General features: G+C 44.6%; 1 protein-coding gene across 1 annotated transcript in view; it reads left to right on the plus strand.

Annotated features, from left to right (window-relative positions):
- The first annotated feature begins 432 nt into the window (after window positions 1–432).
- Window positions 433–15,609, plus strand: part of TRABD2B (TraB domain containing 2B) — a 267,560-nt gene continuing 252,383 nt past the window's right edge. The window contains exons 1-2 of the mRNA XM_038145149.1: window positions 433–723; window positions 1,148–1,708. Of these exons, the coding sequence (XP_038001077.1) occupies window positions 616–723; window positions 1,148–1,708 (669 nt within the window). The 5' untranslated portion in view covers window positions 433–615. The remainder of the gene's footprint in view (window positions 724–1,147; window positions 1,709–15,609) is intronic.

The raw sequence follows: 15,609 nt of genomic DNA on the forward strand, positions 1-15,609 counted from the left end.
CGCCGGCGCGCGGGTCCGGCCTCCGGAGCGGGGAGCGCGGAGCGGGGCCGAGGTGCGGGGGCCGCCGCCGCCCTGCCGAGCACCGCCCGCCTTCCGCAAGGCGCCGCGGGACCCCCTTCTGGACCGCCGAATTAAAGAAAAAAAAAACAGTCCAAAAAAATCTTGGGTTTAAACTTTTTTTACTTTCTGGCTGCTCTCCCCCCGCTTCCCCCCTCTTCTCCCCCCCCGCCCCTCTCCTCCCAACCTCCTCCCGAAGCGGCGGGGCGGGAAGGAGCGTCTCCGGTCTGCAACACCAAAGCATGGCGGAGGCTGGCGATGAGAACCGTCCTCCCCAAAGCATCCAGCGCCTCTGACAAGCCCGGAGCCAGAGGGGGTGGGGGTGGGAAAGGGCGGGAGGGGGGAGAGCATGGGAGGGAGGGGGCAGCCAGTCCTTCCCCCTGCACTTGTCAGATGCAGATGGGACTGGCAAAGTTTGTTTGAATAAAAAAAAAAAAAAGGCTAAAAAAAAAAAAAAAAGGGGGAAGAGCAGGAGGAGGGGGGAGGAAAAAAAAAAGATCCTAGAAATCCAAAAAGGCTCATCTGGGAAGGAGAGAGAGGAGACCGAGAGGAAGCGGGATGCAACTCAACCTGACGCTGATCTGCTTCGTCTTCGGGGGGTTCCTGCCCGACGCCGCGGCCCGGCGGGAGCAGATGGACACGGGGCAGTGCGACCTGCCCCGCTCGGTGAGCCGGGCCGGGCCGGGCCGGGGGCGCGCCGGCCCGCGGGGGATGCGCGCGTGTCCGCGGGGCGCGCGGGGGCCGCGGGGCGCGGGCGGGACGGGGGCGCGCGGAGGGAGCCCCCCCCCCCCCCGCGCGGGCGCGCGTGGCCCCCGCAGGTGTGGCGGCGCTGCCCCGCGTGTGCCCCGCCGAGGGGCCCGGGGCCGTGTCCCCCGCGGCCAGCGGGGAGGTCACGGCGGCACCCAGCTCCCCGCCGGCCTCATGGTGCCCGTGGGCTTTGCTCGCTGCGAGCCCGCGTGGGGCTGGTGCGAGGAGAGGGGGAAGCGGGAAGCCCGCTCCTCCTGCCCTGCGGGCAGCCCTGAGGGTGGCATCACTGTCTCCTTCCTTTGTGCCCCTCCATCACTGACCGGCCCCTCTGTCTTCCCCGCAGCAAGGAGAGCTCAACTCCTTCCTCTGGACCATTCGCCGTGACCCCCCCGCTTATCTCTTCGGCACCATCCACGTGCCCTACACGCGAGTTTGGGACTTCATCCCTGACAACTCCAAGGCCGCCTTCCACGCCAGCTCCAGCGTCTACTTCGAGCTGGACCTCACGGACCCTTACACCATCTCGGGGCTGGCCAGCTGCCAGATGCTGCCCCACGGGGAGAACCTGCAGGACGTGCTGCCCCGGGAGCTGTACCGCCGCCTCAAACGCCACCTGGACTACATCAAGCTGATGCTGCCCCACTGGATGACCCCGGACCAGCGGGGCAAAGGGCTCTACGCCGACTACCTCTTCAACGCCATCGCCGGGAACTGGGAGCGCAAGAGGCCCGTCTGGGTGATGCTCATGGTGAACTCCTTGACGGAGACGGACATCCGCTCCAGAGGGGTGCCGGTGCTCGATCTCTACCTCGCCCAGGAGGCCGAGAGGATGAAGAAGAAGACGGGTGCGGTGGAGCGGGTGGAGGAGCAGTGTCACCCGCTGAACGGGCTCAACTTCTCCCAGGTAAGGAGGCTTCTGGGCCTCGTGTCTTACCCCGTGATATGGGGGGGGTATTCTCCTTGCACTTCCATCAGTTGATGGGGGTGAACCCCAAGCCTGCTGCAGCGGGGCGGTCACTCCTGCGCCTCAGCAGCTTTTGTGTTGGGCTGCCTGTTCTCCGTCGTGCTGATCCGTGCTGCCTGCAGAAACCCCGTGATGTGCGTGGCGAGTGCTGCGTGTGTATCACGTGTATAATTTATTTGAGAGACAAATGTCCAGGGTGTGAATGTGTGTATGTGCTTGCCTGCCACTTGTGAGGGAAACTTACATGCTTCCCATCCTGTCCCGGAGCTGGGTAAAAAATGATTTTTTGTTTGTTTGTTTGTTTTGAAGTAAAGCAGCTCTGTGGTACTTGTCAGGAAGAGGATGAAGCATGAACAATGAAAATAGAAATTTCCACATTGTTCGAGATGATTTAAGTACATGCAAACTGTCAGTCGTCTTTTTAGTGGTCACTCCGGGTCAAAACAAAGTGGCTCATGTTGCCCTTGTACTGGGGGAAATTAAGTGTGCAATATGCATGGGTTTATTTCATTTTAGAGCAGGTAAATTTCAGCAAACAGAAAAGGATGTAGGTTAAGAAACAAAAGTTATTGGTGTAACTGGACTCCAGAATTCTTTCAATGGATTTAAGTTTAAACAGCCAAATACTAAGCCATGAGATCTATTTCATTTCAGTGGATTAATGAGGAACACAGTAACAGCTATTGACTTTGCTTTGTGGAACTGTTTATGTGAAAGGAGATTTACTAGAAATTGAGGAAATGAATGTGTGTGGAAGAAAACAAATAATCCAGGGGAGATTTAAGATGGTGTCAGTTACTGCTATGATATTTCATTTTTAACCTGCTTTTCGTCATTAGTTTTGGATCGGTCTATTCCCAGCCTTATCTTACTGTCCTGCTTTGACCAAAAAATTTCTTGGTGATGTGGGGGAATAAGAATTAAAGGACTAATCTTCAGTATGATTACAATGTCCTTAGAGTGCCTTCACCCCCTGCTCCCCTGAAGTCCAGTAGGAGCTATCTGAAGGGGAAAAAAGTCTGGCTTTCACTAACATTTGGTTCATCCGCTATTTCAACTAGGAGTCTTAACTCTGCATACAGCCTTCAGAGAAGATTTGTTCCATACACTTTTGAATGTATTTTCTTGTTAAGCAACAAAAATAATAAAAAGAAAGTCCCTCAGGACCTTTGCATTATTTAACACACATCCAAATCAAAGAATTCGTTTTACACTATTCTTTCTGAAGGGTTTAAGTGCCTATCCTCTCTGTTGAGCCCCTTCTTTGAGGTGAGGTAAAAACAATTAACCATTCCAGCCATCCTATAGTATTTGGTTGTATTAGGTCAAAAGTGGCAGTTAGAATCAAGTACATGAAAGCACCTGGTTAAAAATGTACCACTTGGAAGACTTTTAAATGTGAATCATACTACATTTTTTCTTTCCAGAGAGAGTGAGCAGCAGAGAAAGGAAAAGGGACCGAGTACAAAACTCACTGCTGCCCTTAACCATAATTGTTTCTCTGTCCAACTTTTAAATAGAAACAAAAATTTCCCATTCATTTTGCTCCAAAAATAATCTAAAAAAGAACAGTAAAGGTATTACTGCTATTGGCAAGCAAAGGACAGTCATTTATGCAAAACATTTGTGCTGATTAAAAGAATATATTCCATTTTAATTGTTAGAGAGAATTGACAAAATTGCTGAAATAGATCAGTGTTCAGGAGGAATTTTCCTAGATTGAAGCTTTTTCTGGGAACAAGGCCACCAAAACAACAGGAGACAAAATTAAACAAAACAAACCAGATATTTATTTTCTTGCTTCCTCTAGATTTCCATGCATCCTGACACCTGGCTAGTTGTTTAACAATAGTAATTTGTAATGTTATCACACCGTCTGGCAGTCCTACTGCTTGGTGTATTACTGTGCTAATTTAGTGGAGTGGATTACTATTGCAAGGTTTCACCTCCCAATTGCAAGTCTTGGAGCCTTCCTTAAGCAACACGTAATTAAAACGCCCTAAAATGGAAATCAGAAATTGAGCAGCTTTTGTCTCGCAGGGTGTTTGCACAGTTTGATGAGAACATCTGTGATAAATTATAGTTCCAAATCTGCTAAGGGCATCAGCGGTTTTTTACCTGTTTTCAGCATTACTATTACAGGAACACTGCACATTATTTCTGCATTCAGAATTCAGGTTTCAGGACTGGACCTTGCTGAATCATGTCAATGCTTTTGTTTCCCACATCCCCAAAGTCCAGTATTTTTGCCCTAAGCAAATTAAAAAAAAGACAAAAAAAGCTTTTTTTCCATACTTCTTCTCCTCAAAGGCAGCTTTGTGCTACTGCAAATATTTAATCTGACTACACACACCAAATCTGTTAATCTGATACCGTGAGGAGGAGGAAATGTAGGAGTGGTCCCGGTGTGGTACTTGGTTTTGATCTGCTCTGAAAGAAAGTGGATACACTTGCATTTTTGACCAGGAACGATCTTTGAAACGTTCTGTGCGTGGCTTTGAAATGTTGATTGTCTTAGCCGGATAAAAAGATTAAGATGGCTCATATAATTAGCTGCTTCCTGGAGAGCCAGCTCCTGCAGGTAGGGCAGGGAGCATTGTTTTCTATTGTAAACCCCGAAACTTTGTAGTTTGATGCTCTGCTCCCCCTGAAACCTTTGCACAGTGTTTCCTGCTGCTTTTCCTCATCAGTCCCATCCTCCTGCCTCCTGCTGACTGGCCGCTCTCCTGCTTGGATCCTGGGGAGAAGTGTTATCCCACCTCCTGGGACTCTGGCAGCTGCTGGTCACTCAAAGTCCAGGCCCCGTGTATGGGTGAGCGGGTGTCAAGGTGTCTGAATCCCAGCAGAAGGCAGTGTTGGGAGCCTGGATGCAGGGGAGTTCATAGCAGGTTTGGATCAGGTTGAAATTTTACTGCTCCTTGGTATTTGAAGTTTCAGGGTTTTCATGGAAGGTGGGACAGAAAGAGCTGAGGCAAGTGAAGAAGAGGAAGCAGACAAGTCTGTCTGGAAGCACTGATGTTTATGTAGAGAGTGGCCAGAAAAGGGCAAAATCAAGTTGGCCAGGGCTGAGAACTGGTGAGGGGCGGATGACTTTCCAGGCCTTCTGGTGGAATCCTGGCAGAGGCACTGCAGCCACTACTGGCTGTGAGGACTCATTGATGTGTCCTCTGAGGGCCAGCTGGGATTCGGGCTAAGCTCTCTCTCCTCTTTGGGACCCTCATGTGGGCCTGTGATGGGAAGCTTTCTCCCGGCTGTTGTTGAAGTAAGGAGAATTGTGATGGTGGCTCCTGCAGCTGCTCAGGTTTGGTGCATCCTTCTTGATGGCCCAGGGCTGTCATGGGACCCCTGTCACCCTGGAGTGATTGCAGTGTGTCCCCACTGAAGGTCTGTACAGTCAGCAAGGGGAAGGTCTTACTCCTGTACCCAAACTGCTGTTCCGTGGGGAGGTGGGTGGCATCTCTTGCATGTGCTTGATCCTGTTTCTCAGCAGGATCCGCAGTCCCCGACAGTGTTCATAGCCCTTCCTTCACATTAGAACTAAAATCCCTTCCCCATCCCATCCCAAGCTTGCTCTCCTCAGGGACAGTCTGCATTCAGCTCAAAGCAGATGCCCTGAATCCTGAGGTTTGTAGGGGAAATTTTGTATCAGAGTCCAGCTTCCTGCCAGCCTGTTCATGGGGAAGCTGTCAGGCTGGTGAGGAGCTGCCAGTCCCCCCTTCTCTCCCCTTTAGCTGTTTGGGAAGCCCTGACTCTGGTCTCCTCTGGCTGGTATCATTTCCAACTGCAGGGGGAGATGTTAAATATCAAACCAGTGTTGATTGGATCAGAGACGGCCTCAAAGAAAGAAACCTCAGACTGTGCCAGATTAAACTTCACACTTCACCATTCTCCCCTTTTCATTTCTTTGCCGCCTCATTCTCTGCACAAATAAACCTCATCTCCCCGCTTTCTACCAATGAGACAGCATTCATGGGGCAGGAATGACTTTGTTAACAAAATCAGTCTTCATTTCCCAGGTCCTGCTGTTCCATCAAACCCTGGGACATGGCAGCTTTGATTACTCTGGTGATAGGATTAGAGGGGGGAACAAGTGCTGGTTAATAAAAGGCCCATGGGTGGTCCATCATGTTTGGTCAGTGACAGCTCTGCAGCCTCGAAGCTGGACCTTCAGTGGCAAAACAGAAATATACACAGGAAGTATAGGTAGGGCCACATCCTGGGCTCTCTATTCAATCTGCCCTGTCCCCTTGAAAAACTAAACATTTCTGTGATCACAAAGCTGGGATTCTCCCAAGCTGACAGGACCAGTGTAACTGAGCAATTCAAGAGCAATGTACTTATTTGTCCTAGTGAAAGATCGGGCTGAAAGTTTTCTGAACTGAATTAAAGAACTCAGTTTCAGAGCTAGCTGACTTTTGATAGTCTGTGTAGTTTATATGAGGGAGTATTACTGATTTTTTTTTAATTTTGAAATAAAAGTGTTTTTTTCCTAGTAGAAATGGCATCTTCTTGCTTTTATAGAATTTCAGGCTTTGTGAAGAGATCAGGAGTCATCAAAAACAGCATTACCTGTTTTCATTGCTGAAGGTTTTGAAAGAAATGTTGTTAAAGGGTTTGATTTCACATAGCTATACATAGTGCACATAGTTTTCAGCTTGCTGGCTTTTGTTAAACTCTCACTCCCTTCACCCTCTTATGCCCCAGGATAAAAAATTCCCCCACCAAAATTAACCTCGGGGTAGAAATTCATACAGCAAAAATAGAAATCCTTCCCTTTAATTCCCTTTAAATACTAGTGAGAGCTGCTTTATATTTTCACCAGGGGAGCTGTTGAAGATGAAACTATGCAAGTATTAAAATGACAGTAGTGGCAGTAACACCTGAGAGGATCAGCAGCTGACATTTTATAGCTGTACCCACATGCAGGTGTTGCTCTGTCCAGCCAGTGACTGTATGCTCCTGCCCCACAGCCCCTTGGAAGGCTCACCCAGGCATTTGATGCCTATTAAGAAAGCAGCCAGTCACTAATGATGGCTCGAGGGGCAGCTGGCAGTTCATCTGTTTTATTTATTGTGTATATAACTGCCAGAAGTGTTTGTACAACAGGTCGAGTATGAGCCCTTCCTTTCCCTCTGATCCTTCACGCCCTCCTTGGTAACATCCAAGCCCAAGGCAGGTGTACCTGCCTCCCACGAGCAGGTCTGGAGGATTCTGCTGGTTGATTTGTTTGCAAAATTATGGGTTCTTCCTGTGATTGGTATTAGGTAGGAATTACATCTTTGTAAGATGGGCCTTGGAAGGGAAAAATCCCCAGAAAACAGTCTGACAGACACTCAAGGGAGTTCCTACTGTACCTGGGGCAGCTTAACTTTACCAGTGTATAGAAGTCAAATAGCAGAATCATGTCATTTTTTCCTGTGTGAGTTTTCCACCTCAGAGCTGCTAACCCAGTAGGTACAAAAGATCTTGTTTACTAAATGGTATTTTCACACTGGTGATTTTCAATCTGTTTGTTATTTGCTGTCACTTTGTTATGCTGTTGCAGCAGCAGTCAGGATCCTCCTTCAGGCCCAGAGTGCTTTGCTTATAAACAGAATGAACCATTGACCTTAAAATCCTCCACTTGAAGTATAGTGCAACCTACAGTCCTCAGAAAGTCTTTAACAGCCTCCCCTCAGCTCCCTAGTGAGTAGCAATCCAGTTATAAAGGCAGCCCACATCATTCGGGCGAGTCAGAGGTTCCTGGATTGCAAAGGCCAGAAATGATCTTAAACAAGGGCACTCACTCACCTTGCACTCCTGCAGAGAGGAGATCAGTGGCAGGGCTCCTGGCAAAGCATATTTAGGGACTTCAGAGGGACATACTGTAAAATAACAGGTTTCCCCTGTGCTGTGCTTTACACTGCAAACCCTTATTCATCTTTTCACTGTTGTTAGGAGTTGATGAGACAGGTAAAAGGCAGAAGAAATCACAGTGTTACTGCTTAAACCATGGGAACTTTGTGTGATTTCTTTCATCTTCTGGTCTTATTAGTGAGGTTCCCTGCCTGCTTGGATGAATGACTGTAAGCTGGCATCCTCAGAGGACAGTGTTTAAGTTATAGCACAGAAATGGAGATTTTCAGGAATTACTGGTATTTTAGAAACTTCATTGGTTTTAGCTTTCAAGGGTCGGTGTTAGAAGAGCCCCATTTTGCAGGGAAACATATCTACCTTGTGTTCTCACACTTTCCCAAATCCCTCTTCCAAGTAGACAACCAGTACAGATGCTCGATGCCACTATACTTAAAATCTACAGAAAGCACTGTGGGTTGATGACAAAATTTCAATATTTTTGTGCAGCTCTCAAATTAGTTCTAGGTTGCAATTACTAAGACATTTTTTTCTGAACATTGCAACAATGTGAACTTAATACTCCTTCTGTAACCCCAAAAGCATTATAGTTTCCATCTCGCTTGAGACACCAGAAATTAAAATGGTGCCTACAGAGCTTACAACTGCACATATCAGTGTTTGAACTTAATACCTCAGTTCTCAGTTCTCAGTTTGAACTTAATACCCAGTTCTGGGCTGGAATTGGATCAAGACTATGCTCTGTGCAGAGTGGGAACAGACATGCAACTAAACTGTAAGACTGGTTGTATCCATCACAACAGCTAGTAGTTATGGTGTCTCAACACCTCCATGAATTTGCTTTTTCTGGTGCTCAAGCGAACAATACAGCTACCTTGTGTAATTGTTACTGTTAATTGGATCTAATTGTCATTTAAAGGCATAGAAAATGAAAAGTGACCTGGTTAATACCTGTCAGAAGCTCAAACAGGAATTCACACTCATGTCTGCTGCTTTTATCACTAGTTATTCCAACATCAGTCATTCACATTTGTATTTCTAATATTTTAGAGCTTCTGGTGCAAGTCATTTCAGGACTTCTAGCACAATATAAATGAAAGTTGGTAAAAACTTTAAATGAAAACCATGTGCTCAGCATTTTCAAATGGATGTTGTATGGCTTGAGGAGGCTCATTAGAAAAAGTATTTTTAGTTTGAATGAGATCAAAGACCCAAGATTTTCCACTCTGAGGGTCATTTAGCATAGTACTGGATACCCCATTTCTCATCATACATAGTCTCCCGTAGGCCAGTTATGCCTGAAGAAATCATCATCCCTGAAATATTGTAAAAATTAGATTTATTATCAGTGGACCACTGCTGATCACCTCTGTCCAGGCAATGCAACAATGCTGGGGGGTTGAAGAATTTTGCAGGTGTCAAAAGCGAGTTTTATTCCTGACTTCCTCAAAATCAGGATTGCCGCCCATGCCAGTGGGTAGCAGTGTTAGAAGTGACAGACTGAATCCTATGTGCTGTACCCATTCCAGAATCCCTTGAAGCCAGGGAATACACTGAACCATCCCCAGAAACTCCTAGTAGCACACAGAGAAAGGATTGTAAAAAAAGAAAAAGAAACAAATGTGATTTCTTCTTTTCCTAGGCTCAGTTAGTGTGGAAGTTATAAAGCCTTCCACATGAATTCCAGTCCAGAGGTTCTTCATGCTTGGGTATGCCTGCAAAATGGGAGTTAGCTAAGATGGGGCAAAAAGCTAGGAATTCAGTCATAGGCAGTTACCTGTTAGCTGTATCAACATAATTAAAGAAATAGCAACAAATGCTTTATGTTTCCCCCAGATTAAATTAAATTTACCTGCTGCTGCTGCTACCCTAACTCGTCCATTGGGGCACTTGTTGGGAGACACAGATATCTCCAATACATAAAACAGAGAAGAAGCTGCCTTCATAAAGCAAAGCAATATTCATCAGACTTCTTTAGTGAGCCAAGGAATGAGAAAAAGGAAACAAATCTTACAGTTATTTTCTAACCTCTTTCCATTTTAATAAAAGTGAAGTTATGAGGAACACAGGAAAAGTATTGCTTTCAAGTAGGCGGTTCTGTGTCTTGAAAGTATCTCCTCAATATTTTAGAGACTGTACTAAATCCAAGGTCTCCATTAGGCTCCCTTACTTTTGTTAACAATCACAATGAAGACTGATTATTCTCTGTACGCTTTCTGCCACTGCACAAATTTAGCTCTCCTTTGATTTCTTGCAGCCTTTTCCTATTACAGGTGACAGCATAATAGTGATGGGGAATATTTATTTAAATGTGAGACCAAATGCTCACAGTGCAGGAGTTTGCAGAGTCAGCAGAGAGGGAGAGGGCAAAAGGGTGATTTGAGAAACATGCCAAAATTTTTTAAGGTCTTTGTATTGCTGGCATGTGATTGATTTACAGTTTTAGAAATTATTACTGAGATAAATGTTATGCCAGAAGGAAGTGTGATGGGATGTCCCAGTGTGTCTTGTTGATTCTAAAACTCTGGTAAAATCATCACAGCACTATTAATTGTGAAAATGCTAAGCCCTACACCATGAGAGGAACTGGTCCTGACATACTGAGAGGCAAGTGGGATGCTAACTTGTATTTTGCTTTCAAGCTGAAGTAATTCTTTATTTTTGGGATATCACAGGGGCAGGGGAGGTACAAGTGTGCAAAAAGGGCCTAAAAATGTTGTTTTCATGAGAGTTAATGATGCAAAAAGCCCTTCTTTTTCATAATGAATTTCTTGATTAAGATAGGAAAAAGCTAGAAAGAACATTCTGAGAAAAGCTCATTGTCTGCCTGTTGGAGCGGATAACTCACTAACACCCAGAAGTGAGCAAAGTCAAGTTTCCTAATACAAAGTTGTGGCCAAATCAATTCTTATATGGCTTAGCCTTCAAACAACTGGGATGCAGTTCAGCTCCTACAGCATTTCTCCTTTCCAGTACCAGAATACCAATGAGAAAATACCTTCTCAGTCCATGAGACCAGGTTATACCTTCGTGAAATAATCCAGGTGTTTGGTGGCAAGATGAAGTTGAGAAGCTGAAGGCAACAGGCCTTTGCAGGCATGAAACACTGTCCAGCTTTATGGATCTGCCTGTCTGCAGACTGGCATTGGCCAGCTTTTTACCCAGCTAATTGTGTGAGGCCAGAGAGGATTTTCTTTATTAACTTGAGTGGCTTGGCTGTGAAATGAGACATACTGTACAGTGTATAACTCAAGCTCGCTTTCAAAGGAATTTTTGTTGAAGCTGGGTATCCAGAGAGATCTGAGCCTTTAACATGTAGTCATCTGAAACACACTCCAGGAACTTCGTAATTTAAGGTCAGCATTTGCACTGGTTCACGTTCCAGTAATGGAATAGTGCTTGCTTTAAAAACATACTCAATTTATATCTAAAAGTATAAAGATGGGCTTTTTTCCTGAAAATAAAACTGAGTGCTCTGAGCACTTGTTGTGTGTTAACTGTGGCTGGATAAGCTTGGAATGGATGTACCCTGTCGGTACTACAGCAGATTATTGCTCTGCAGTGGAAAGCAAGCATCATTGATGCACTTGTACATTCTCAAAGCTGGAAGGATTAGTTGTTGGGAATCACTTGTAGTAGTAGCCTTTTGTATTTTAGGAAGTACAAAGAGCTAAAATCTCCCAAAAGGTGTTGTATTTTGGCATATTTTGGATGGGTTTTGTCATTACTGACAAAGAGATCCCAGTGGAAGATATTCCTAAGAATGCAAAACACAATCACTAAACCCACACAAGATTCCTTATCACACTCTCTCTAAAGCTGTTGCAGATTCATTTGAATTACACTGGAAAGATTTATCTCTTATTAATGGAGCACTCTTCATTTTTTAAAATTGAGTTGTTGTGCAACACATCAAATAACAATGTCATAACACATCATAAATCAGTTTGTTCACTGAAGGATTCCACATGAGTTAATCTAACATCCTGGACACAGTTCATGAGCAGTTAATTTTAGCAGTTCTCTTTGATACGTATCAGTTAAGGCAAAGCAACTCCAGCCATTATGGAGTACAGTCAAAGCTGGTTAACGGCAAAGCAAGTACAGACAAAGATTGTTCACAGATAAAGCCTTTGGCAGATCATTCAAGGGATCTTTGCTTTATATATAGAACAATTGTAGCTCTAATACCAGCACTGCAGACACTCTGGGACAAAGAGAAAATAACACACACACACACCAAACCACAGAAGAAAACCACACACACCACTTGGTACTTGAATCTAACAAGAAAATCAAGCTAAAGTTCACCAACCCTGACGTAGCTACCAGAGAGCTCCATGGCAGGCAAGGAGATGGGAAGAACCACCCCCAAAAAAGCATTCAGGAATTATTCCCATTGTCAGTGTGGGAGAAACTGAGAATGTTTGATTTGAAACACAAAGTCATCCGGCGGCCTGCCAAATGCCATTTATCTCAAGGTCACGCAACGTAAATAACCCAAGGGTTAGCTCCAAAGCAGGAGGTAGCTGAACAAGAGTAGGGGAAGGGATTCCTCTCTCTACCCTGTGGATGTTTGGCATGCTACTGACAAATGTTTTGAGGCCTGGCACTCCTGATGAGTCTGGTATATTAAGAGCAGCATAACACAGCAAAAGCAGAGAATAACAGCTGAATGTAGCATTATGGAAGCGACCATGGTTTGAGACCAAGCCACTAAGCTGTCGCATATTTTTTCTGCAAGAATTAATCATGGACACTAATTAGAAAGGAAAACTTCAGCAGTAAAAAAAATTCTCTTGGATGCTTAAGTCTGAAAAGATTAATCCCTGTTACACAGTAGGGACAACCAATGTTTAGTGTTTATTTCCTGTGCAGCTGAGTGGTTGCATGAATTTTTCTGTTCTTCTAGAGCACGAAGTATCACAACCTTCTTACACTTTTTAAGAGAACAAGAAGTTTAGCAACTGTCACATCAATAATCTATCATTATCAGTCAGGGAAGGAAGAGGTGTGTTTTCCCAAGAGTGCTTAGACCTGAGGGTATAGCTTGGAATACAACTATGGGAGAATCCCAAAAGACTTGGCACCTGGTCCTCTGTTCTCTGAGGCAAAGCTCAGTGTAGTTCCCACTAAAACAAATCAAACAAGTTGGCAATCCTTGTACTGCGAACCCAAAACTCTATCTCTTGAAACCAGGGAAAGTGTCTTTCCTGCTGGTTTATGCAGAAAGGAGTTTCATGCAGACAAATAATTTATTAAGAGAATAGGGGAGAAAACAAATGTTACTTAATATTCTTCTAATTTATTTGTGATTTTGATAGGTTTAAAAACCAGACTGAGTTACTTGTGATTTCATGTTGAATTTTTGATGCCATGAAAAAAAGTGAACTAAACTCACCAAGTCAGAAGGAAAACTAAAAGTGTTTTGATTCATCCAGCACCACTTGAGGTCACTCTGCAGAGTCCTGTACATCTGTGTGGCCTGAGCACCATTCCTTCCAAACAGAAGGGAGGCAAGCTGGGCATGTGGATAAAGAACCCTGAGTCTTTGTATACACAACACAGACAATTTTATACCTGTAGGCCTTACATAAAGTGTTGGAAACTGAGGCATCACTTCAGAGGCTGAAATACCCCAATTATGTTACTGCCTCTGGGGCTAAGACAATGATTTTTCCATCTATGAATTTCTCTTATACCTTTCAACTTATTTAGTGCTCTCAAAAAAAGAAATATTTGTATGCAGAGGGGCTAGACTTGATGATATGGTGATGTGAAGGGGACATCTGGAGAAGTCCAGGCTGATTGTGAACTCCAGAACCTACAGCTCTTTGGGCAGGGTACTATGGGACACATCTTCATCCCTGGTGAATAGAGTGGCTCCATCCCTCTTTGCTATTTTAGCCCCTAAAGGAATTGATTTTCTCAAATGCAAATGGTCTTGAAAAATGGCAGAGCATAGACTTGCATCATTAGCATGAACCAAGGGCTTGTGTGTTGCAACAACCTTTGTTGAAGGATTGTTGTGTTGAAAATCCACTGATTTTGGCACAAGCTGGAGAACTCAGCAGTTCCACTTTGCATGTCCTGCCATCATTCAACAGGCAGACCCTCTAGCTAGACATCGCAGTAGGGCAGCCAGTTGGCTTCTCCCAACGTCCTTAGGTTTCCAGATGTCATAACAAAATGAGAGAGAGAGACTTAGCCATCTTCCATGTGTTTACGCTGGAGCTGCTAGGCAGAAACCAAGCCACAACACTGCACAGCTTTTCAAAAAGGACTTAATAGGCCTCTCTGTAAACAGATCTAAATATTTGCTCCAGTGACATTTATCGCATCACACGTCTGGCGCGAGTGTTTCGTCCTTGTTTTGCTTGCGTGTTTGGATTCTCTTATAAACATTAATGAAGTGCCTGAATACAAATGAATAATCCTCCCCCTTTCTTCCCGCCCTGGAGGGGAGGGGAATGGGAGGGCATGAAGCAATAATAGTTCAACCTTCAACCCGTAATTGCTCAGTACATTTTGATGACAGTTTTCTTTCTCACGTGCTTTAAAAGACTTTATTCGGCATGTACATCTATGCAGAAGGCATTGCACCTTTCTTCAAAGGCAGCTGCAGCCAGAGTTGGAGTGGGGGGCACTTAGCAGGCAGCCCTGATGTTTGAGCAGTCGTAGCAAGTTGACCTTGTTCTGGGTTCCCAGCAGGCTGCCAGAATTCTGCCCCATCTACAAGGCTTTTAACAGAGGATATATTTAATATATGCTTTCCTAGGCGTCTGCTGTTGAGCTGGACAGAATAATGGGCCTGAAGCACTGAAAATCTAACTCCATTTGACAGTTCATCTACCTTTTGCTGGAGAACTGGGGTCATTCAATAGGTATTTTCCCATTACCTACATCTTCAATGACTAGAGACAATGTGTTTCCAAGTAGTCCCTTTCTGATCTTTCAATGCCTTCATGGAGGCCCTAGAAAGTGGTTGTCTTGGTTGTCTTTCTGTCCAGTTTTGAACTGAAACCGCCACATCCTCCTTTTGATTTTGTCATTAGAGGAGAAGGAGAGTGTGGGGTAAGGAAAGACTGACCAAATCTTGTTTCCGTAGGTGGTTTCTGTGGACACAACCTTTAGAAGATAATTCTGTTGTCTAGGGTATGAGAACATAAACCAAATGTATTAGAAGCTTGTTTCCTGATCCTGAGAGGGGTGAAGTTGTGAAACAGATCAAGGCATCATCCCTGAACATGTTCCAGACTGAGAAAACATTGAGTATCTCATTCCTGTGTGGGAGCAGTTATATTACTGCTCCATTCTCCCTGTGCAGTTCAAAATGTCACAATGTCTTCCATGCACAATAAATTACCATCATCTCCTGCCAGGTGGGACAGTGCTTTGCTCAAGACTTTACTAAGCATCTTTCGTTTCTGCAGCTGGGCTTGTAGGAGCAGTGGTTTGGCTTGCTTAGAAGCCAGTAATAAAAGAAATTTTCTTTTAGTCATGAGGGGCTCTTCAGAAATTCCCTGAACTCATGCAACTAAGCTCTCAGCTCTTTGTTAAGAGCAAGACTGCTGCATTTAAGCTGTGGGACATAAAAGAAGTAATCAATACCCAGAAAGTTCATTCTTCAAACAGTCTTTAAGAAAAAAATCATCCTGTCCATGACATCTACGGGTCTGTTGTGTGCAATACTACTAAGTGCAAAGGATTTATGTCCCAATAGTCAGGCTTTGGGAGGTCAAAACTAATACCCAAGAGGAAAAAAAAAATGCATGTGTTTCCTTCATCTGAGTGATTAGGTATAAAATGGGTTAAATACTAATACTGTCTTTGGTTCAGCTTGTATATGAAACCATTCAGTCTGCACATACTTGAGTACTATTCCGAAGTGCCTGTCAACTCCATTAATTATCAAATTGCTTATTCAGTCTATGCATTCCTTGCATAAATCCATATCAACTTTGCCTCTTGTAACAGTGTTTGTTTAT

This window comes from Motacilla alba, chromosome 8 (genome assembly GCF_015832195.1).
Source record: "Motacilla alba alba isolate MOTALB_02 chromosome 8, Motacilla_alba_V1.0_pri, whole genome shotgun sequence".
In the NCBI taxonomy this organism is placed as follows: domain Eukaryota; kingdom Metazoa; phylum Chordata; class Aves; order Passeriformes; family Motacillidae; genus Motacilla; species Motacilla alba.